The sequence below is a fragment of the Sceloporus undulatus genome, chromosome 4 (assembly GCF_019175285.1).
Source record: "Sceloporus undulatus isolate JIND9_A2432 ecotype Alabama chromosome 4, SceUnd_v1.1, whole genome shotgun sequence".
Classification (NCBI taxonomy): Eukaryota; Metazoa; Chordata; class Lepidosauria; order Squamata; family Phrynosomatidae; genus Sceloporus; species Sceloporus undulatus.
The window spans coordinates 109,849,358-109,866,215 of NC_056525.1; the positions used below are offsets into that span (position 1 = coordinate 109,849,358).

The 16,858-nt window shown below is 40.9% G+C and overlaps 1 protein-coding gene across 3 annotated transcripts; it reads left to right on the forward strand.

Moving 5' to 3' along the window:
* The first annotated feature begins 1,904 nt into the window (after positions 1 to 1,904).
* On the forward strand, positions 1,905 to 16,758 carry DNTTIP2 (deoxynucleotidyltransferase terminal interacting protein 2). 3 transcript variants are annotated; one of them, XM_042462089.1, is made up of 8 exons: positions 1,930 to 2,061; positions 4,297 to 4,356; positions 4,874 to 6,609; positions 7,655 to 7,790; positions 9,780 to 9,875; positions 10,745 to 10,909; positions 11,901 to 12,010; positions 13,475 to 16,758. In XM_042462089.1, exons 2-8 carry the CDS (start codon positions 4,336 to 4,338, stop codon positions 13,566 to 13,568), a joined length of 2,358 nt encoding a protein of 785 aa, XP_042318023.1. In that variant the 5' UTR covers positions 1,930 to 2,061; positions 4,297 to 4,335; the 3' UTR covers positions 13,569 to 16,758. The 3 variants fall into 3 exon arrangements, with proteins under 3 accessions (XP_042318022.1, XP_042318023.1, XP_042318024.1); XM_042462088.1 differs by lacking the exon at positions 4,297 to 4,356 and having other exon boundaries at positions 1,905 to 2,061; XM_042462090.1 differs by lacking the exons at positions 1,930 to 2,061; positions 4,297 to 4,356 and adding an exon at positions 2,273 to 2,352.
* Positions 16,759 to 16,858: the final 100 nt, after the last annotated feature.

Here is a 16,858-nt window from a genome sequence, read left to right on the forward strand (position 1 = left end):
TTGTTTTCATCACATATATAGCAAATAGAAAAGCAGCAGTGAAATTATAATCAAAAGCAACCTCCCACCGCATTGCAGCTCAGGTAATCGGTTCAACCTATTACTACATTGCACTTTTGAAATCATTCCAAGTGTATGTACACACACATGCACACATACAAAAGCTGTCACTTCCACCACTCCAGGAAGCATGCGGAAAATATGTTAATGCTTCCCATCCCAGCAAGCTGAGGTGGCCTGGTGAGTTGTGAGTGTGTGCATACATGCAGAAAAGTGGGAGAATGTGAGGGTATGCCTGCATGCAGGTGGTTTTTTAATATACTTTCTCAAGGGAGTAATTTACTCAGGTGAGTACAGTAACATCTGAGATGGGAGATGTGAATCCATGTGTTGTCTCATTGGGAAAACATAGTTTTTTCTTAACTGCCTTCAAGGTGACTTTGACCTATGGCGACCCTATGAATGAGAGATCTCCAAGTCACCCTGTCCTTAACCACCCATTTCAGTTATTGCAGAATCATGGCTCTGGCTTGAATCTATCCATTTAGAATATGCTTTTCCTTTTTCCCTATTGCCCTCAACTTTAGCAAGCATTTGTTGTCTTTTCTAATTAGTACTGTCTTCTCATGATATGGCCAAAATACAACAGTCTTGGTTTAGTCATCTAGGGAGAGTTCAGGCCTGGTTTGCTAAGGGACCCATTTATTGGTCTTCTTAGCAGCCCACCGTATCCATAGTACTCTCCTCCAGTACCACACTTCATATTATTCTCTTCCTATCAGCTTTCTTCACTGTCCAGCTTTCACAACCATACATAGAAATTGGAAATAGGATGGCACAGACTCTTCCTGTCAGATTCCAGCTTTCTTGTATTCGCACACATGCACAAAAGCATCTAGAAAGGCCGAGGGAAAGGGGAAGCATGGCTGTGTGGCGGTTGCTCAACCAACCAGTTGGTCACATTGACAGCAAAACAACTGAGGCTCTTTTGTATCAGAAACACTTCTAGGTTTTATTTTGCATAAGGACCTATGATCCGGTTTAGCAAGAGTGAATGAAAGCAGCCTCCAGATGCCCTAACTGCAAAGGGAGGACAAGCTACTCCAAAATGCAGGGCATTCAAGAAAAAAGTAGGGCATTAACAAAATGAAAGCTGAAACCGCTAATATTTATTAGTGGGAGTATTTATACCCTGCTCTTCAGCCACAATTTAAGGCTCTCAGAGTGGCACTACAGATAGTTTATCTGTACAATCTAAAGACATGGTACAAAAGGAGAAGGGAAGGGTTCAAGTCCAGCAGTTCTCCTATAATATGTGGCTGTTTTATTTATTAATATATAAATATAAATCCATGCTTCTGAGTCATGCTCAAAATGGCGGACATTTTGGCATTCTTCTTGGATGGATGAAATGTGATGTGGGGCATGTTGTGGAAAAAGAGGCCTTCTGGTGTCCCATTCTGGAGCCACATCCAGGAGAAATAGGAGACTAAACAGGCCATTCCGATTTAATTGAAAAGAATGAATGACTTTAGTTTTCTAATGAAACGCTTCTCCCCTCAATTTCTGTTTGCCTTTGAGTCTTATGGCGACTCTGAGGGGAACCTATCATGGGGTTTTCTTGGCAAGGTTTGTTCAGAGGGGGTTTGCCATTGCCTTCTTCCCCTGAGGAGGCCAAGAGAGGGTGATTTAAGTGGGTTTCCATGGCCTCTTGAGCTATGCCTTGGTTCCCCTTTTACCCACAAATGGGAAGAAAGCGGGACACATGAGGTAACATTGGGGGAAATAGGCTCCTTTGGGACTACATCTCCCAGAAGCCACCGCGCTGACCAAGGGTTTCTGGGAAATGTAGTCCAAAGGCCCACTGGAACCATAGAGAGGAGAAAGAGGGGCAGAACGTTCTAGTTCCGGTGCACGTAAAAAGGCCTGGTCAGGAAGAGGAAACGGGCTTCCTCCGGACACACACGTCGCCCCAAACACAGGGGGGTAATAAAGATGGTGGCCACCCGGCGGGCGACGCGGCGGAGTGAATCCGAGGCGGGGGACAACGAATCTCCGAAGGTGAGGGAGGGGGAGGAGGAGATTGAGAGCCAGAAGTGCACATGCACGCGCGCCCGGGTCCATCCGAGGTCTTTTGGGCCTCCGTTGGCTCCGTATGGCGCGCGCTGTAGCGCGTGCGGGAGAAAAACCCTTCTTCCCTGGGCGCGCGCTGGTGACCATTGGAACAAACGCAGGTGCGCGCGCGCGCCGGCCAGTGAGAGCACGTGACCGGCCTGCATTGCCATCGCCTTGCCTTGCTGCAGTGCATTATTATACGCTGGGTGACTGACTTGCAGGCTCCTCTCCTCTCAGGTACGTGCCTCCAAGCCTTTCCCTTTTGCAGAAAGAAAGGGCAGCAGCAGTGCAAGCGCTGAAACAATAACCCAGCCTTGACACCGCTTTTAACGAATCCTGGCTCAGTGCTGTGGAATCCTGGGATTTGTAGTTTCGCGAGAAGCTTAGCCTTCTCTTCCAGAGAGAGCTCTGGTGCCAGAACCAATGACAAATCCTAGGATTCCCATTGGATGGAGCCATGACAGTTAAAGTGGTGTCAAACTGCGTTGGTTCTGCAGTGCGCCAGCAGCCTTAAAAGTGGTGTCACACTGGATGATTTCCGTTTTACCCTCCGAGTGGCACTGGGCTTTGTTTACTCTTATTTACTCTTATTTTACTCTTACTCTCTTCTGACAGAGAAGGCTAAATATCTCTCACACTTTCAGATTACAGAAATCCATGTCATTGCGCTTTGGCAGTTAAAGCAGTGTCAAACTGGGTCGTTTCTCCATTGTGGATGCAGCCAAGGAGAGGCCTGGGCCAGGGGTCTTTACCTCAGCCTTCCCTACATCTGGTGCCTTCCAGATGTTTTGTGGGATGAAATCCATCCTTCAACGCCACCATTGAAGAGACAGGAGGCATCTCCAGTCTTCCCTCTAGCAATCCAGACTTTGGGTTCTGATTCCTGTCATCCCCGACTATCACAGCCAATGATCCATAACTGTAGGAGTTATACTTTAAAAACGTTGAAGAGAACCAAGTTGGGGGTGGTGGGCATAAGGGCCCAAACAGACAGGCCAAAATAAAGCTGCTTCAGGTCACTTTGGAGGTATGCTGTTTAAATGGCACACACATCTTAAGAAGCCTGGAGCGTGGCTTTGGTGTGGCTACCAGCCTCTCAGGATGCATGCAACAGCTAAACAACATTCCTCAAAAGTGACTCAAATCAGCATTATTTTGGCCTGTCTGTTTGGGCTCATAAGTGCCAAAACACACTGCAGAAATAATCCACTTTGAGACCAGTTTAACTGTCCTGGCTCAGTGCTAGGGAATCCTGGGAAGTGTAGTTTTGTGAGGCATATAGCCTTCTCTGTCAGAGAACTCAGGTGCCGCAATACACTACGATTCCCACGATTTCCTGACACTCAGCCATTCTCAAACTGGGTTATTTCTGCAGTGTGGTTTGGACCATAAGAGATGTTTCACAGTCTGAGTCACCTTCCTGGTTTTGAGTTCACTGAAGCCAAAGGTTGCAGAGAGCATCCAACCATGGCTTACTGTGTTCAGTTTGATGGAGCTTGTTTACTTCTCTTAAACAGCAGACAGCAGATCCCTGGAACAATGTCAGTCACAGGGACTTGTTTGTGAGGTGTACGTAGCAATGTGCTTTAAAACCACTTGGTTAGACCACTGCAGTACGGCTGCATTGCAGCATGGCGGTGGAAGGTTGCATCTCTAACCCAGTTGCTGCAAACTGTAGAAAAGCCACATTACAGCGTGCCGCAATCATGAAGGTTTGGTGGATTCTCATCAGTAGAAACACCACAGCCTATAAGAAGTTCATGCAGCATAACCACGCTCTCTCCTTTTTTCCATGAAACTTGTACTATGTGGACTACACCTTGTGCGCAGCCATATAAGTAACCGTCATTCTAAGCAGGAGTAATTGGGTACTGAGTTTGCTAGGGATATGCTGCACTTAGGTGCAGTACACACTGCAGAAATAATCCAGTTTGAGACTGCTTTAGCTGTCCTGGCTCAGTGCTAGGGAGTTCTGGGGACTGTAGTTTTGGGAGACATATTTATCCTTCTCTGTCAGAGAGCTCTGGTGTTACAATAAACTGCAATTCCCATAATTCCCTAGCACTGAGCCAGGACAGTTAAAGCAGTCTCAAACTGGATTATTTCTGCAGTATGTTTTGGACCTTAGTCTGTTTTTAGCTATTAACTGAAACATTTGCTTTAGCTTTTGTTCCTTTCCAGATACCAGTTCACAACCTGTTACAGCTCTGAAAACAATTAATGTTTCTGAAGGAATCCGAGGTATTTGTTTGTTATACCAAAAGAAGCATCAAAATACCATTTGTGGTAGAACAGGATTTGGAATCAGGTGACTCTCCAGAGTATGTTGAACTGCATCTCCATCACTGCAATTCACTGTTGGCTATGCTGGATAGAGTTGCTGGGAGCTGCAGTCCAACAACAGGTAGCTGTATGTAGGATTGAAGTCTTGAAATAGAAGAATGTGATAAGTATCAACAGAAACACTTTCAGCTTTTTTTATCAGTGTGAATTCTGACAAGGACGCCACTTTTACAAATCCATGATGTGACAAAAGCTGATGGTACTCAAAGTTATAAACATTTATACTATATAGGCAAGCTACAGCTAAATATACTGAGTTACTGTGTAGATTAAGGTGAGTGATGGTCATGATTATCATAGTTGATTAAAAAGTCACAATGATTCCTAATTTGAGGTTGTAGTATCTTTTGTGGTTTTTGATTTTTCTGTGGCAATTATTTTCTCCATGTTACTGATATCCTTCTTGTTCTCACAGAAGACCTCTGTGGAAGGCAGTACATCTTTAAGGACAACAAGGAGCAGAAGTAGAGTGGATTCCTTTTCAAATGGCATTCCTGAAACTTGTGCTGAGAAAACAAAGTCATCTGAAACTAAACTGAATATGGAAGAATCTCCAGAGGAACAAACAGTTCCAGATAAGAGTAAAACAGTAGATACAGTTGCTGAATTGCAAGGCGATGGAGATATTTCTGAAGCAGAATCAAATTGTTCCTCTGTGTCAGGTCTCCAGACACCTTCGTTTATAAGAATAACAAGAAGGAGGCAAATTGTAATTCCGTGTCAGCCAGAGTTTCCAGCTAAAAACAGACAAAGCAAGAAAGCCCTTCCAAGTGAAAGAAGCAGGTGTCAAGAAGAAGATGACACATCTGAAGCAGAATCATGTTCTTCTACTGTTTCAGGAGAAAGGGCTCAACATGGTACAAGAATTACTAGAAGCCGGCAAGCCAAGATTAATGTTTCACCAGTACGTGAAGCCCAAACTGAAGAAATTTCTGATGCAGAATCATGGTGCTCAGGTATTTCTACAGAACGATCAGTTCATTTTAAACGGGTGACAAGGAGCATGCGACTAAGAATGCAAACAGAATCACCATTGCAGAGTGGAAGAAAAAGTGAAATTGTGGTGGCATATACTAAATTGCCTGAGCCTGTAATCCCATCCCAGACAATAGTAATCTCTGATGAAGAACAACCTACAAAATCTGATTCAGAGACAGAACAGACATCTCTCTCATCTCGCCGAATAAATGAACAACCCAGCCCCTCCAAAGCAAAGTACAGTTCTGCAGCTGTTGCCAGCAGTGAACTAAAAGAGTTTATTTCAAGCAGTCCTAAAAAAATGTTAAGTAAATGTATCAAAACGTCACCTGAAAAAGAGAGGCCAAATGATAACGATTATGAATCTGTGGATAGTGCAGAGCAAAAGGTAACCAGGGACAGAGATACAAGGAAAGCAGTTACAAAACAAATATCTGCAGATATATACGAAATAGTGGAAAGTCCAGAAGAAGTGTGTGATCGAAGCTTAGAAAAATCAACTGAGGCAACGGAAAACAAGTCACCTGTAAAATGTCAAGACATGTTGTCAAGTGATCATAGAAACTTTGGACAGTCTGATACATCCCCAAGACGGACAACCCCTAATAAAAATAAGAGCAATGCAGATTCCCCAAAATTGGACACCAGGAAAATTAGTCAGAGCTCTTTGCTTCCTGTAGAAGATATAATAGACATAGACAAGCCATGTGAAGTAGGTAGCTCTCAAAACGATAGTATCCCATCACACATTATTGAAAGCAGCGATGATGAATGCAGGACTTCTGTTATGAATATAGATAGTGATACAAGCCCAGAGGAGTCAGTTGCTGAATCCTCTTCAGGTATAACCAAAACAGCAGGTCCTGAAAATTCCTTCACTGTATCACTTCTTACAAGTGATGAGAGTGATAGCTCTGAAAACAGTGATTTAGAAGAAATAGATAAAGAGGAAACAACTTCCGGTAATCAAAGCACATTGGTCTTGGACAAATCACATAGTGAAGGGCTGTTTGTCATTGATAAAACTCCTGGGATGGATACCAACAAGCCATACTATTTGGAGGAGAGGGATGTGGCAGATGATGAACAGAGTGAGGAGTCATCAGAGCTTGAAGACAGTGAAGAGGAGTTTATAGATGAGGATGAAGATCTATTAAATGCAAGTAATAACATGTAAGTGTTACAAAGATCTTAGTCATGGGGTGTGCTTTGTAATAATGTCAGAAATATATTTGAGGCAAAAATGATATTTTGAGGATGTGACTGATCCCCTTTCCAGGCTGACCATGCATTTCCAACCCTTGGGCTCCTGTCACTCAAATTGCCCTTTTCTCCTTATTAATCTCTTCCTGGCTTCAGTACTTTGCCCTGAAAGCGACCACCTATTTGGACCAGTGATCATTTTGTTTTAGTGAATTTGCTGGGATGAGCGTGACGAGACTCTCCACCAACCTAATAATCCCAGATAGAAACAATTATAAAAAAGAATAAATAGATGGAAGTTTATTAAGACACATTAGATAACACACTAAACTCTAAGCCATTCAGTCATTCACAGCTCCCTTAAATCAGTCAGTTCTCTTCTGACTAACTGTCCTGTCTCTATTACCATCATTTCCCTACCTCTCTGCAGTCTGTTCCCTCTCTACACCCTCATTTCCCTATCTGCCTTCTGTCAGAGACAAGCTTTAGTTTTGCATCCTTTCTCTCTTGTAGCCCCCCCCCCCTTCACAGCATCCTGTGAACTGTGATTGGCTGGTACCAACTAGGCTTGTTCATCTCCTCCTTTCACAGAGGGGCAAGGGCAAATCTTAGTACTTTGGGGGGATAAGTGAGTTCTGGGGCTTGTGTCAGAGAGTTGTCAGGACAAGCAGGTTGAGATCCTGAAGATTTATAGTACCTTTGGTTAGAGAAGGCAGCCTGGGGGTTCTTATTTATTTCAGCCGCCTTATGCTTTACATTTCTTGAGATTGTATAGTTGGTAGTGGATAGGGAAACTAGGTCTCTCCTTCTGTTCACACTGGATAAAAGAGATGAAGAGCTGCTTGCATCTTTCATATCTCATGAAATATACATATGTAAACATAACACATGCATTGCTTCTGAGCCTCTGCTTCTGTTTGTGTCTATTTTTAAGAATAATTTGTGTAATGTGCTTGTAATGATTGCAAAGGGGCTAATTTGCTTGCATATTGATAACTGGTTCTCTGTCTTCTAGCTTATCGTTATCAAGCAGTATTGATCCTGGCCTAAACGTTAAACAGCTCGGGGGCTTATACATTAGTTTTGATGCAGGAAAGCAGAAATCTGGTTCTCATGGAGTTGTGCCACTAAAGGAGAAAAAGAAAGATGAGGTAAACTACAAGAATACCACTATTAAATGAAAATTTATGATCAGTTGGAAATCATAGGTGTTGTTTAGCACTACTATGATTAAAAAGTTAAACTTCATTTTTTGCAAAAATTCAATCCATTTAGGTAAGCTTCCTTTGTAATTAGTCTGGTTAGTGTTAAACCCCCAAGCCCCAAAAGTTCTGGTATCATGTCTTGGATCCTGTCTTCTGATTGATAGTATTTAATGATGTTTTGTGAATCTTCTTTATAGGAAGATGATTGATAATCTATGCTGTTAGCTCCACCTTTCATATTGGGCTCAGTTTTTGTTGCCATTTTTGACAGGTCAGAATGTGGGTGAGTCTGCTCATGGTGCCCCTTACTATCCTGATGAAACAAGAAGTCATCTAAGCAGCAACTAGAAGCACAGGTGGCTACAGAGCCATTACAGAAAAAAGCCTCACAATCTGTTTGCTCACTAAGACCAGATTTGTGAGCAGTTTTCGCTGAGAATTATTCCAGGATGGCTTGGTTAGAGTGCAACCAAGAATAGTCACCCCTGCTCAAATGTTTCAAAATAGTGTGCTTCTTGTTGCTTACTCAGCAATGTTGGAAGCCACAACTCTGGCAGGCTTTGGAGTCTGTTTTATAAGGGTGCAACCAAAACAAGAAGCGTAAGCCTTGGGAATGAAACAGAGAAATGCAACAGTAATAGTTTTCAAGAACAAGTTTTATAGCGGTCATATTAGAACTACACAGATGTTAATTACATTTGTTTTGTAATAGAATACTTGTTAACCAAGTAAGGAATTCTATTCAGTGGGACTACAGCATGCTGTTTTGGGGTTTTCCTTACCCTGAAACAACCAAAAAAATCTCACTCTGAAAACAGATGGAGCTGCAGAGCTCTACAGGAGCCAAAAATGTAGTGGTGTGGTTTTCTGGACTCCAGAGTACTCTTGCCTAGAAATAAACGTCTTTGACTTCAGTGGGGCTTGCTTCTGAGCAGACAGACACACACAAAGGCTTGTACTGCAAATATGCTTTGAATAAATTGATACATTTTGTATTTAGTTCTTGCTGTAGCTAGTTTCTGTAAGCAAGTAGGGTATGAGTAGGTGTATTCTAGAGGCGGACAGCTGCATTACCTAATTTTAAGCTGCTCCAGATGGATGCAGTACACTGTTGTGGCCACCATTTTGGGAAATCAGATATGACACTGTATCACCTCTGGTCATATTTTCAGCCATTTGGGGATGTTGCTTCCAACACACACACAGAGACTATTTTAGGGGAGGGGTCACATCGCGCATGTTACCTGTTGCCACATACTGGCAGTTCCCATCCCTAATACAGAAGGTCTCATGTTCCTGCCATGCTGGCTTCCTCTCCTTGTTACCTAGAGTATGGAGCTCTATACCCAAGTGAATCTGGATATAGAGCTCCATACTGTTGGAAGGCCTCAGATTCTAGTTGTGTGGAACTCTAATTGTATTTTGCTGGACACAGTTATAGCTCCTCTTCAGACTTTCCTCAGGAACGTGGGGAGGTTGATAGTTGAAGGGACAGGGCTGGAACATGCACAGATGTCTGGCTCCTTTTTTATGCTTAGAGAAATTAGCACCTAAATCAGAGTCAAAAGAATCATGTTAGGTCAGTCAGTTTCACACAGTATGATTGAGACAGCCATTAAGGTATGTTATATATTTGTACAGCAAAACAATCCTTTCTATCCTTTGCCTTTGTGAAAGACTTTCAGTATTGGCACTTTTTTGATGTCTCTGTTTTAATTTAACTCTGAACTGTTGATTGGTCTCTAGAGATTCTGTTGAACTTCTCAATAGTAGTCATTGTGTTACTTAGTCCTTTAACCTGAGCTACTGCCGAGGAAGTTTTACATTACCTTTATTTTAACTCTGTTTTCCAAATCTCTTAGTATGCCATTTGCTTGTTGTCTGCAAAGTGTTGTGGTATTAGCCATCCTCCTTAAATCAAACATCTCTTTATAGCTTTTGCAGCAGAGTATTATAACTCCAGGTTTTGAAAAAAAAGAATGTGTCCCACCCTTAAGAGAATCACTTCACCAGTTAAAGAAACAACGTAGGGTAAGTGGACTGTCACACTACAAAGGTATCTTTAAATTCTCTTTAGGCATGTGCCTATCGCTTGTTTCTCAGTTTAAGTTACTAAGTTAATAATGCCAAGTATATTGTTGAGATCTGCTTGATAAACATTGTTTACTTCATCCTGTTTACTGTAAATAAATGTGTTCAGTCTATGTATATGGTTGTTCTGTCGTATAAAGATTTAAAAGGACAATCCTGAGCTTGTTGGATATCTTTGTTTATTTCAGCAGTAAATAGTGATAGTTGAATACAGTACCTGTCAACTTGAAATGCTCAATAAGTCTTGAAAGATTTGGAGTCTAAATAGCATTACCTATAGTTAATAAAAGATGTGAATGGAAGAGGGGTGAAAATAAAGCTGGGGTACTAGTTTTTAAAGTCGTGATTAGAATAACAACTGGCTGGGATGGAAACAGTTTGGTACTCTAATGGAATGTGTACTGCTAGTAAGAGGTAGGCTAAAACAATTGGAAAATGTTTGTTTCCCTTTTCTCTGCTGCTCTCTAGCTTGAATGAAAATAACTGTCAGAAAAATCAAAGGCTTTATCTTATATAAATATCCTTTATCTGTTCAGTATCAATTGTACTTCTTCTCGACTTTCAAAACATGACATAAAGGCCTTGCAAAGTGACCCAGAAATCAGTTGGTTGTTTTGGTTGCCTTAAAACCTTCTTAGTATTATGAAAGTGTTTTGAAAAGAAAAACTTCCATAGGGTAAAGTTGTAATGGGTAGGGTAACCTTGTGTTATACATCCAGCTTCTGATGCTTTCACTGGTTTTATTGCATAAAAACATGGTAATGTTGATAGCAAGTTTTGAATACTGTTTCTTGATGCTTCCAATACAGGCAGAGAGAGCAAAAACAACAGGTGATGGCTGGTTTGGTATGAAAGCTCCAGAAATTACTGATGAATTAAAAAATGACCTTAAGGCTCTGAAGATGAGGGCAGCCATAGATCCTAAACGATTTTATAAAAAGAATGATAGAGAAGGACTCCCCAAATACTTTCAGGTAAGAAATGTGAGAGGCTGCTTTACAAATTCATATTTTTGTGTGCTTTTTAAAATTGTAGCCAGTAACTAAAGTCCAAAATAAAAGTAAACAAACTGGAGGTTCACTGGTGTCATCTGGACTTGAGTCCAGAGCACTTTGGTTCTAACTTCATTTCTATAAACTGTGTTTAGTGCTGTATCAGACTAAGGGGGTCTCTGTTTAAGGTGAAGCGGAACAAAACCACATTGTCATGCTGTTTTCATTTCTTTTATTTTGAAACCCTTTTGCTTATTAAGTTCTCTAAATGGTACATACTTGGGAATTATGGCCCAATACAGACGGGCCCTATGTGGCATGCCCATGATGTGCTAGGGTTGCTCAGGGGCTGGGTGTGCACATGCCCCACAACCCTAGCACATCATGGGCGCGGCACAGCTGCGCAGCACCATCCAGATGGTGCAGGCAGCAATGACGTGCCAGCAGCACAGCCTCCAAACAGGGCTGCACTGCTGGCATATCACTGCGCCATTGCTGGTGCTTTGGGGTGGCAGACATGCGTCGCAAAAAAGGAGCCGCTTCCACATGCTACTTTCTTTCTGTGAGGTAGCGCCACATAATTTGGTTGCTGTGGCACAGCTGGGGAGCAAGGGGAGGCGCCTCTTTTTGGCACTCTGTACCGTACCATCATTTTGATATCATAATGTCCAAGTGGGAACTGTAGTGCCAGCCAGGTTCTTCCAACATACTCCATTCAGTTCTCCTCCTTTGCATTTAAGTGCTTTATATTTCCCCAAATCTTGGGTTCCCCATGCTAGCTAATAACATCTCTTGGGCACAAATGGTACCATTTTAGCTACACAAGGACAGGCTCTCAGAGAATTAGCTTACTATTAGTTTATAGTAATAGTAGACCTCACTGCCCATTCACCCACTGTGCCCTTTCTTCTGTTTTAATTTTTTTATATAGTCTTCAGAAACATGTAGCAATACAACTCATCTCTTTTCTTAGGTTGGTACAGTCATGGATTCTCCAGTAGATTTCTATCATGCTCGAATTCCAAAAAAACAGAGAAAGAAAAACATTGTGGAAGAACTTTTAGCAGATTCTGAATTCAGAAGGTATGTACAGTTTGTTTCACCTGCGGATCTTATAAAAGCAGTGTGTCATGTAAAGGGATGCATTTGCATGAATACAAAGGGTATCGCAAGGGCCACCATCTTCCCATACACTGCTGTCCATCAATACACTACATTCAGCATTGCACGAAGCACCATTGATTGGGATGGAAGGCAGGCATTTCCCAGCATAGGGCCAATATTACAGAATAGTCTTCCAAAAAAGATGTAGACAGGTGCCTCTTTTTAAAGCTTCAGGTGTGTAGTTAGCATTTTAAATGGGATATAACAGTGATGGCAAACCTATGGCACGTGTGCCAGAGGTGGCACTCAGAGCCCTCTCTGTGGGCACACATGCTGTTGCCCTAGCACAGAGTTTGCCAGAGTTTCTTACTAGAAAACCAGAGGGATGTGGCACTTTGCAATAAATAAGTGGGGTCCAGGTTGCAGTTTGGGCACTCGGTCTGTAAAAGGTTCACCATCACTGGGTTATAATGTCTTTATTTCTCTGCCTTTAAACAGACATGTTTTAACCTTTTATTGGACTACTATATGATGCTGTTTTAGTAATTAAAGCTTGCATTTTTTATTATGGTATGTATTATTCTGCTGCCTCTAAGCAGTTATTAATTCATTCAGAAAGATAAAGCGGGGTAGCAGTTCTTAAACTTGAAAAATGAGTAAGCTGCATGTTCATGTAAGCACAAAAAAGAGGCAAACCAGAAGAATGAAAGATACTTCATTCCTCATGTTCGTAACAGTTATATTTCACAAAACGTATTTTATAGCGTAGGCTTTAGCAACTCCAAACTTTCCTGTTTAGATATTGCCCTGCTTTGCCATTTTGTGGTATCTGAGGTGTAGGGAGATGACAACAACATTGAGACTGCATTGTGTTAACCTATGTGGAATGTGCATGTTGTTGGCTTCTGTTTACAAGTCAATATTTGCTAATGTGATTTAGCAGTAGCAGTAAATTACATTACCATCATAGTTTCCATTGAGAGTTCATTATATAAAAGTGAATCCAAGGTATGTGCAATAAGAACTTTCCTTGCCTTATACTTGTTTGAAACAAACTATATTTGTCAGTAGTTTTTCAACAAGTGTAGCAACACTATGTCTCCATTTGTTCAATTGATATTATTCTTAAATTACTAATCTCTGATTTGTTGGATCACACAAACAGTCCACCTAATACACCAGCATCCTGTTTTTGACTATGATCAGCCAGATAGATGCCTTCAAGAAATTCACAGAAGCAAAAGCTCTCCCCTGATTCTTGTTCCCAGCTTCTAGCACCTGGATATACTACTACCAAATATAGTGCAACCATTTAGCTATCATGGTTCATCATAATTGCTGTCATAAGATTAAACTGAATTTACTGTAAATCTGTTCATTCTGATTTTTGTGTACTCTGTTTGTACTGTACTGTACTCATACTTCATATTTTTTCTCATTCAGATACAATAAAAGGAAGTACCAAGACATCATGGCTGAAAAGGCAGCCCTTGCAGCAGGCAAGAAAAACCGAAAGAAGAAGAAATTTCGCAAATAGATTCTGGACAAATAAATAAATAAGTTTTGAACTTAGCTATTAATGGTGAATTGCACAAATTGTTGTCTGGACTGTAAGGACAAGGCTAGCTCTCGTTTTCCAGTAATGTTCGTTACTAATAAAAGTATGCAATAGAGAAGTTGGAATCTAAGAAGAGGGGGGAAATAATATTATGTAATGTCAGAACTGTGAATATAATGATCAATTTAAATGGCAATTTTAAAATTAACTTCAAAATGTACAAAATTATAAATTGTTGAAATTTGGCTGTAAGAATTTTATAAAACTACTGTATACTTGTCTGTTAAAATCTTTTTAAGAATTGGCAATCAGATGACTTTAATGTGTGCTATTACTGAAACTTCATTTTGCTTCTAAGAATGTGTGTGCTTGGGAAATACTAAGATAATGCTGGGCAGGAAAATTCTTCTGAGTGGAAGCGTCAATGTTAATTTATATAAGAATTAGAGATGATATCCTCATTCAAGACAAAGAGGAATGTTTAGGAAAAAGTACATATTTAGAAATGGTTCAGCTAGATGATCAAAGAAGCTGAAAATGCTGTTCTGCAGCTTGCAAGTCACAGCTTCCCTTTTCCCCCAGTCTTTACATGAAAGATGTTTGTTTTTTCCATATGATCAGTCTAGCACAAAGTAGCCAGTTAAGTGCTTTTTAATCTGAGTTTACATATGCATAATGAGCTTCAGATGTTCTCCCTTTTTTCTGTGCTAAAAGTACACTGAAAATAAGTTTCTTTATATAGGAAATCTGGCCTGCTTGTTCAATTTAGCTAAACCAACAACCAACTTGAAGGGTTAGCTGGAGTTATTCCTTATAGTTCTTTGTGTGCTACTCAGCCATATTCGTAGGACCAAACTGGTGTGTTGGGCTGCTCTAAGAATTGATCCATCACATATAGCTATACATTTGCCAGTAAGGGACAATAGACGTATTTAACTATAATCCGAAACATGCTACCTAGTGAGACCAAGTGGGAATTACAGTGCTTCCAGCAAAATAAGCATCAGTCTATCACAGCCCAGTATGCTTTCCTACCGCCAGTCAGCCCTAATTATCAGTAGTGAGTTGGAGGGGTATAAACCATGTAGTTGTTTGAGTATTGGGACTCTGAATCTAGAGATCAAAGTTCAATTTAATGCTTAGCCATGGAAAGCCACTGGTAAATCACACTCAAACCCAGAAAACACGATAGGCTTTCCTTAGAGTTACCATAAGTGAATAATAGAAGACACACAACAACAATAAACAAACAAGGCAAAACTAGTGCTACATTTCCTTCCCTTTAATATACTGAATGCTTTCTTTTAAACCTATCTGTAATATCTAAAAATGTGTCTGAAACACTAGCAAGCTCAGACTAAAGGGTGTATAAACTTGAAAATTGGTCAGAAGTTCTAATTATGATAATATCTTGGTCTCAAGTTTTCAAATATGGTTTAGGCACTCATATGTTCTAAATTGGATCAGGCAATTTGTGAGATTAACAAAGGAATTGTATTTCTATTACACTAAAGCCACAAATTCTGTAGCTCAAGTCCATTAAGATAGTGAAGTGGTTTAATTAACAATATAATAGCTACTTTTCTTTGTCGTTCATTCTTCAATGACAAAAGGTATCTCTCTGCTACTTTCAGGATCAGACACATCATGTCTAAACACCATTCTCCAGGACTGTTTCTTTGTTTTGTTATTACTTCTGGGTCACATAATTATATTTATTTTGTAGCACAGAGATGGTGTAGCGGTTTGTGTGTTGGACTCTGGAGACCAAGGTTCGAATCCCTGTTCAAGCATGGAAACCCTATGGGTGACCTTGGGCAAGTCACACACACACAGCCTCAGAGGAAGGCAAAGGTAAACCCCCTCTGAACACATTCTGCCAAGAAAACACTGATAAGTTCCCTTTAGGGGTACCGTGAGCCATAATTTTTGCACAGTGCCTAAATTTAATCTTCAGCTTTGCTGATACAGTATAGAGACAGCTATATTATTTTGATTAAGTCTAAGCCAATATAGGTGGTTCTGAACTTGGGAAAGAGAAACACAAAGATTTTTTTAAAAGCAACTAAGCAGTTGTCTGAATCTCAGCCAGCCCTGCAGTTGGGCATGGAGTGAAACCATTAATAGTTGTATACCTCAAGGTGTTTCTGATTTAAGGCAACCCTAAGGGAAACCTATAATGGGTTTTGTTCAGAGGGGCTTTGTCTTTGCCTTCCTCTAAGGCTGAGACAGTTTGACTTGCCCAAGGTCACCCAGTGGGTTTCCATGGCTGAGGAGATTTGAAGCCTGGTATCCAGAGTGCTAGTTCAATGCATTGTGAAAGGTGATATTTTAATGCCCCTTCTCTGAGCCTATCCTTCAGTTTTTCAATGTTAGGTCTGATTATGAGTTCTGGGGCACTCTGAGGCTTTCACTGTTACATATTACAATTTTACTGGTCCTAGTAAAGGCTATTATCCAGCTATGATTTTTGGATAATTTGTAAGCGTGTGCTGTCAGCTACCTCCCCACTCCACATGCACTTGTGTGGATTATTTAGTCTATCTAGGCCAGAGCCATCTGTGTTGTTTCTTACTGAGAATATTATGCTGCATGTGCAAAAAGATGCTGCCAAATTTAAGATTGCAGTGCTGGCCCAGACTGAGTGGAGTAGCTGCTTTAGATTGCAAATGCTGGAAGAAGGGAAAGCAGCGAGCAGTAGAAGATATAACTTAAAGGCAGAACTGTTTAAGCCACATGGCCTCTAGCCCCTCAGCTAGTCTGCTCTGTGCAAGCTGTAATGGAGGAAGAAGATGCTGTAGGATTTAACTATCAGTCTCATCGACTGCTGTTTTGGAAAAGAAGGCAGAACAATCTTGTTCTTCACCTCAAGCAGCAGAGGGGCTAGGGCTATAGGCAGGGACCCCAGAACTGATTTTAAGGAAGGGGGGACTCAACATTAGCATGAAGCTTGGAATTAATTTTGACTACCTGCACCAATGAAAATATACGGTGCATTAAAGAATGACCAACTGAGAGTAGTGACAATCTCAGGACCACACAAAATAAGGATTATTCAGTACTCTTCCAACCGATCATTCCTGAAGGGGGTTTAGATACACCATCTTGGTGGGCCAGATTTGCTTGTATCTGAAAATCTGAATTAAAATATAAAAATATGATTTTTAAATTGAATTGTTTTAATGTGTACTGGTTTGATGTGTGGTTTTCAACAGATGTTGTGTGTTGTATGTTAATTGTTATTGTTTCCTGCCTCAATCCATGGGGTA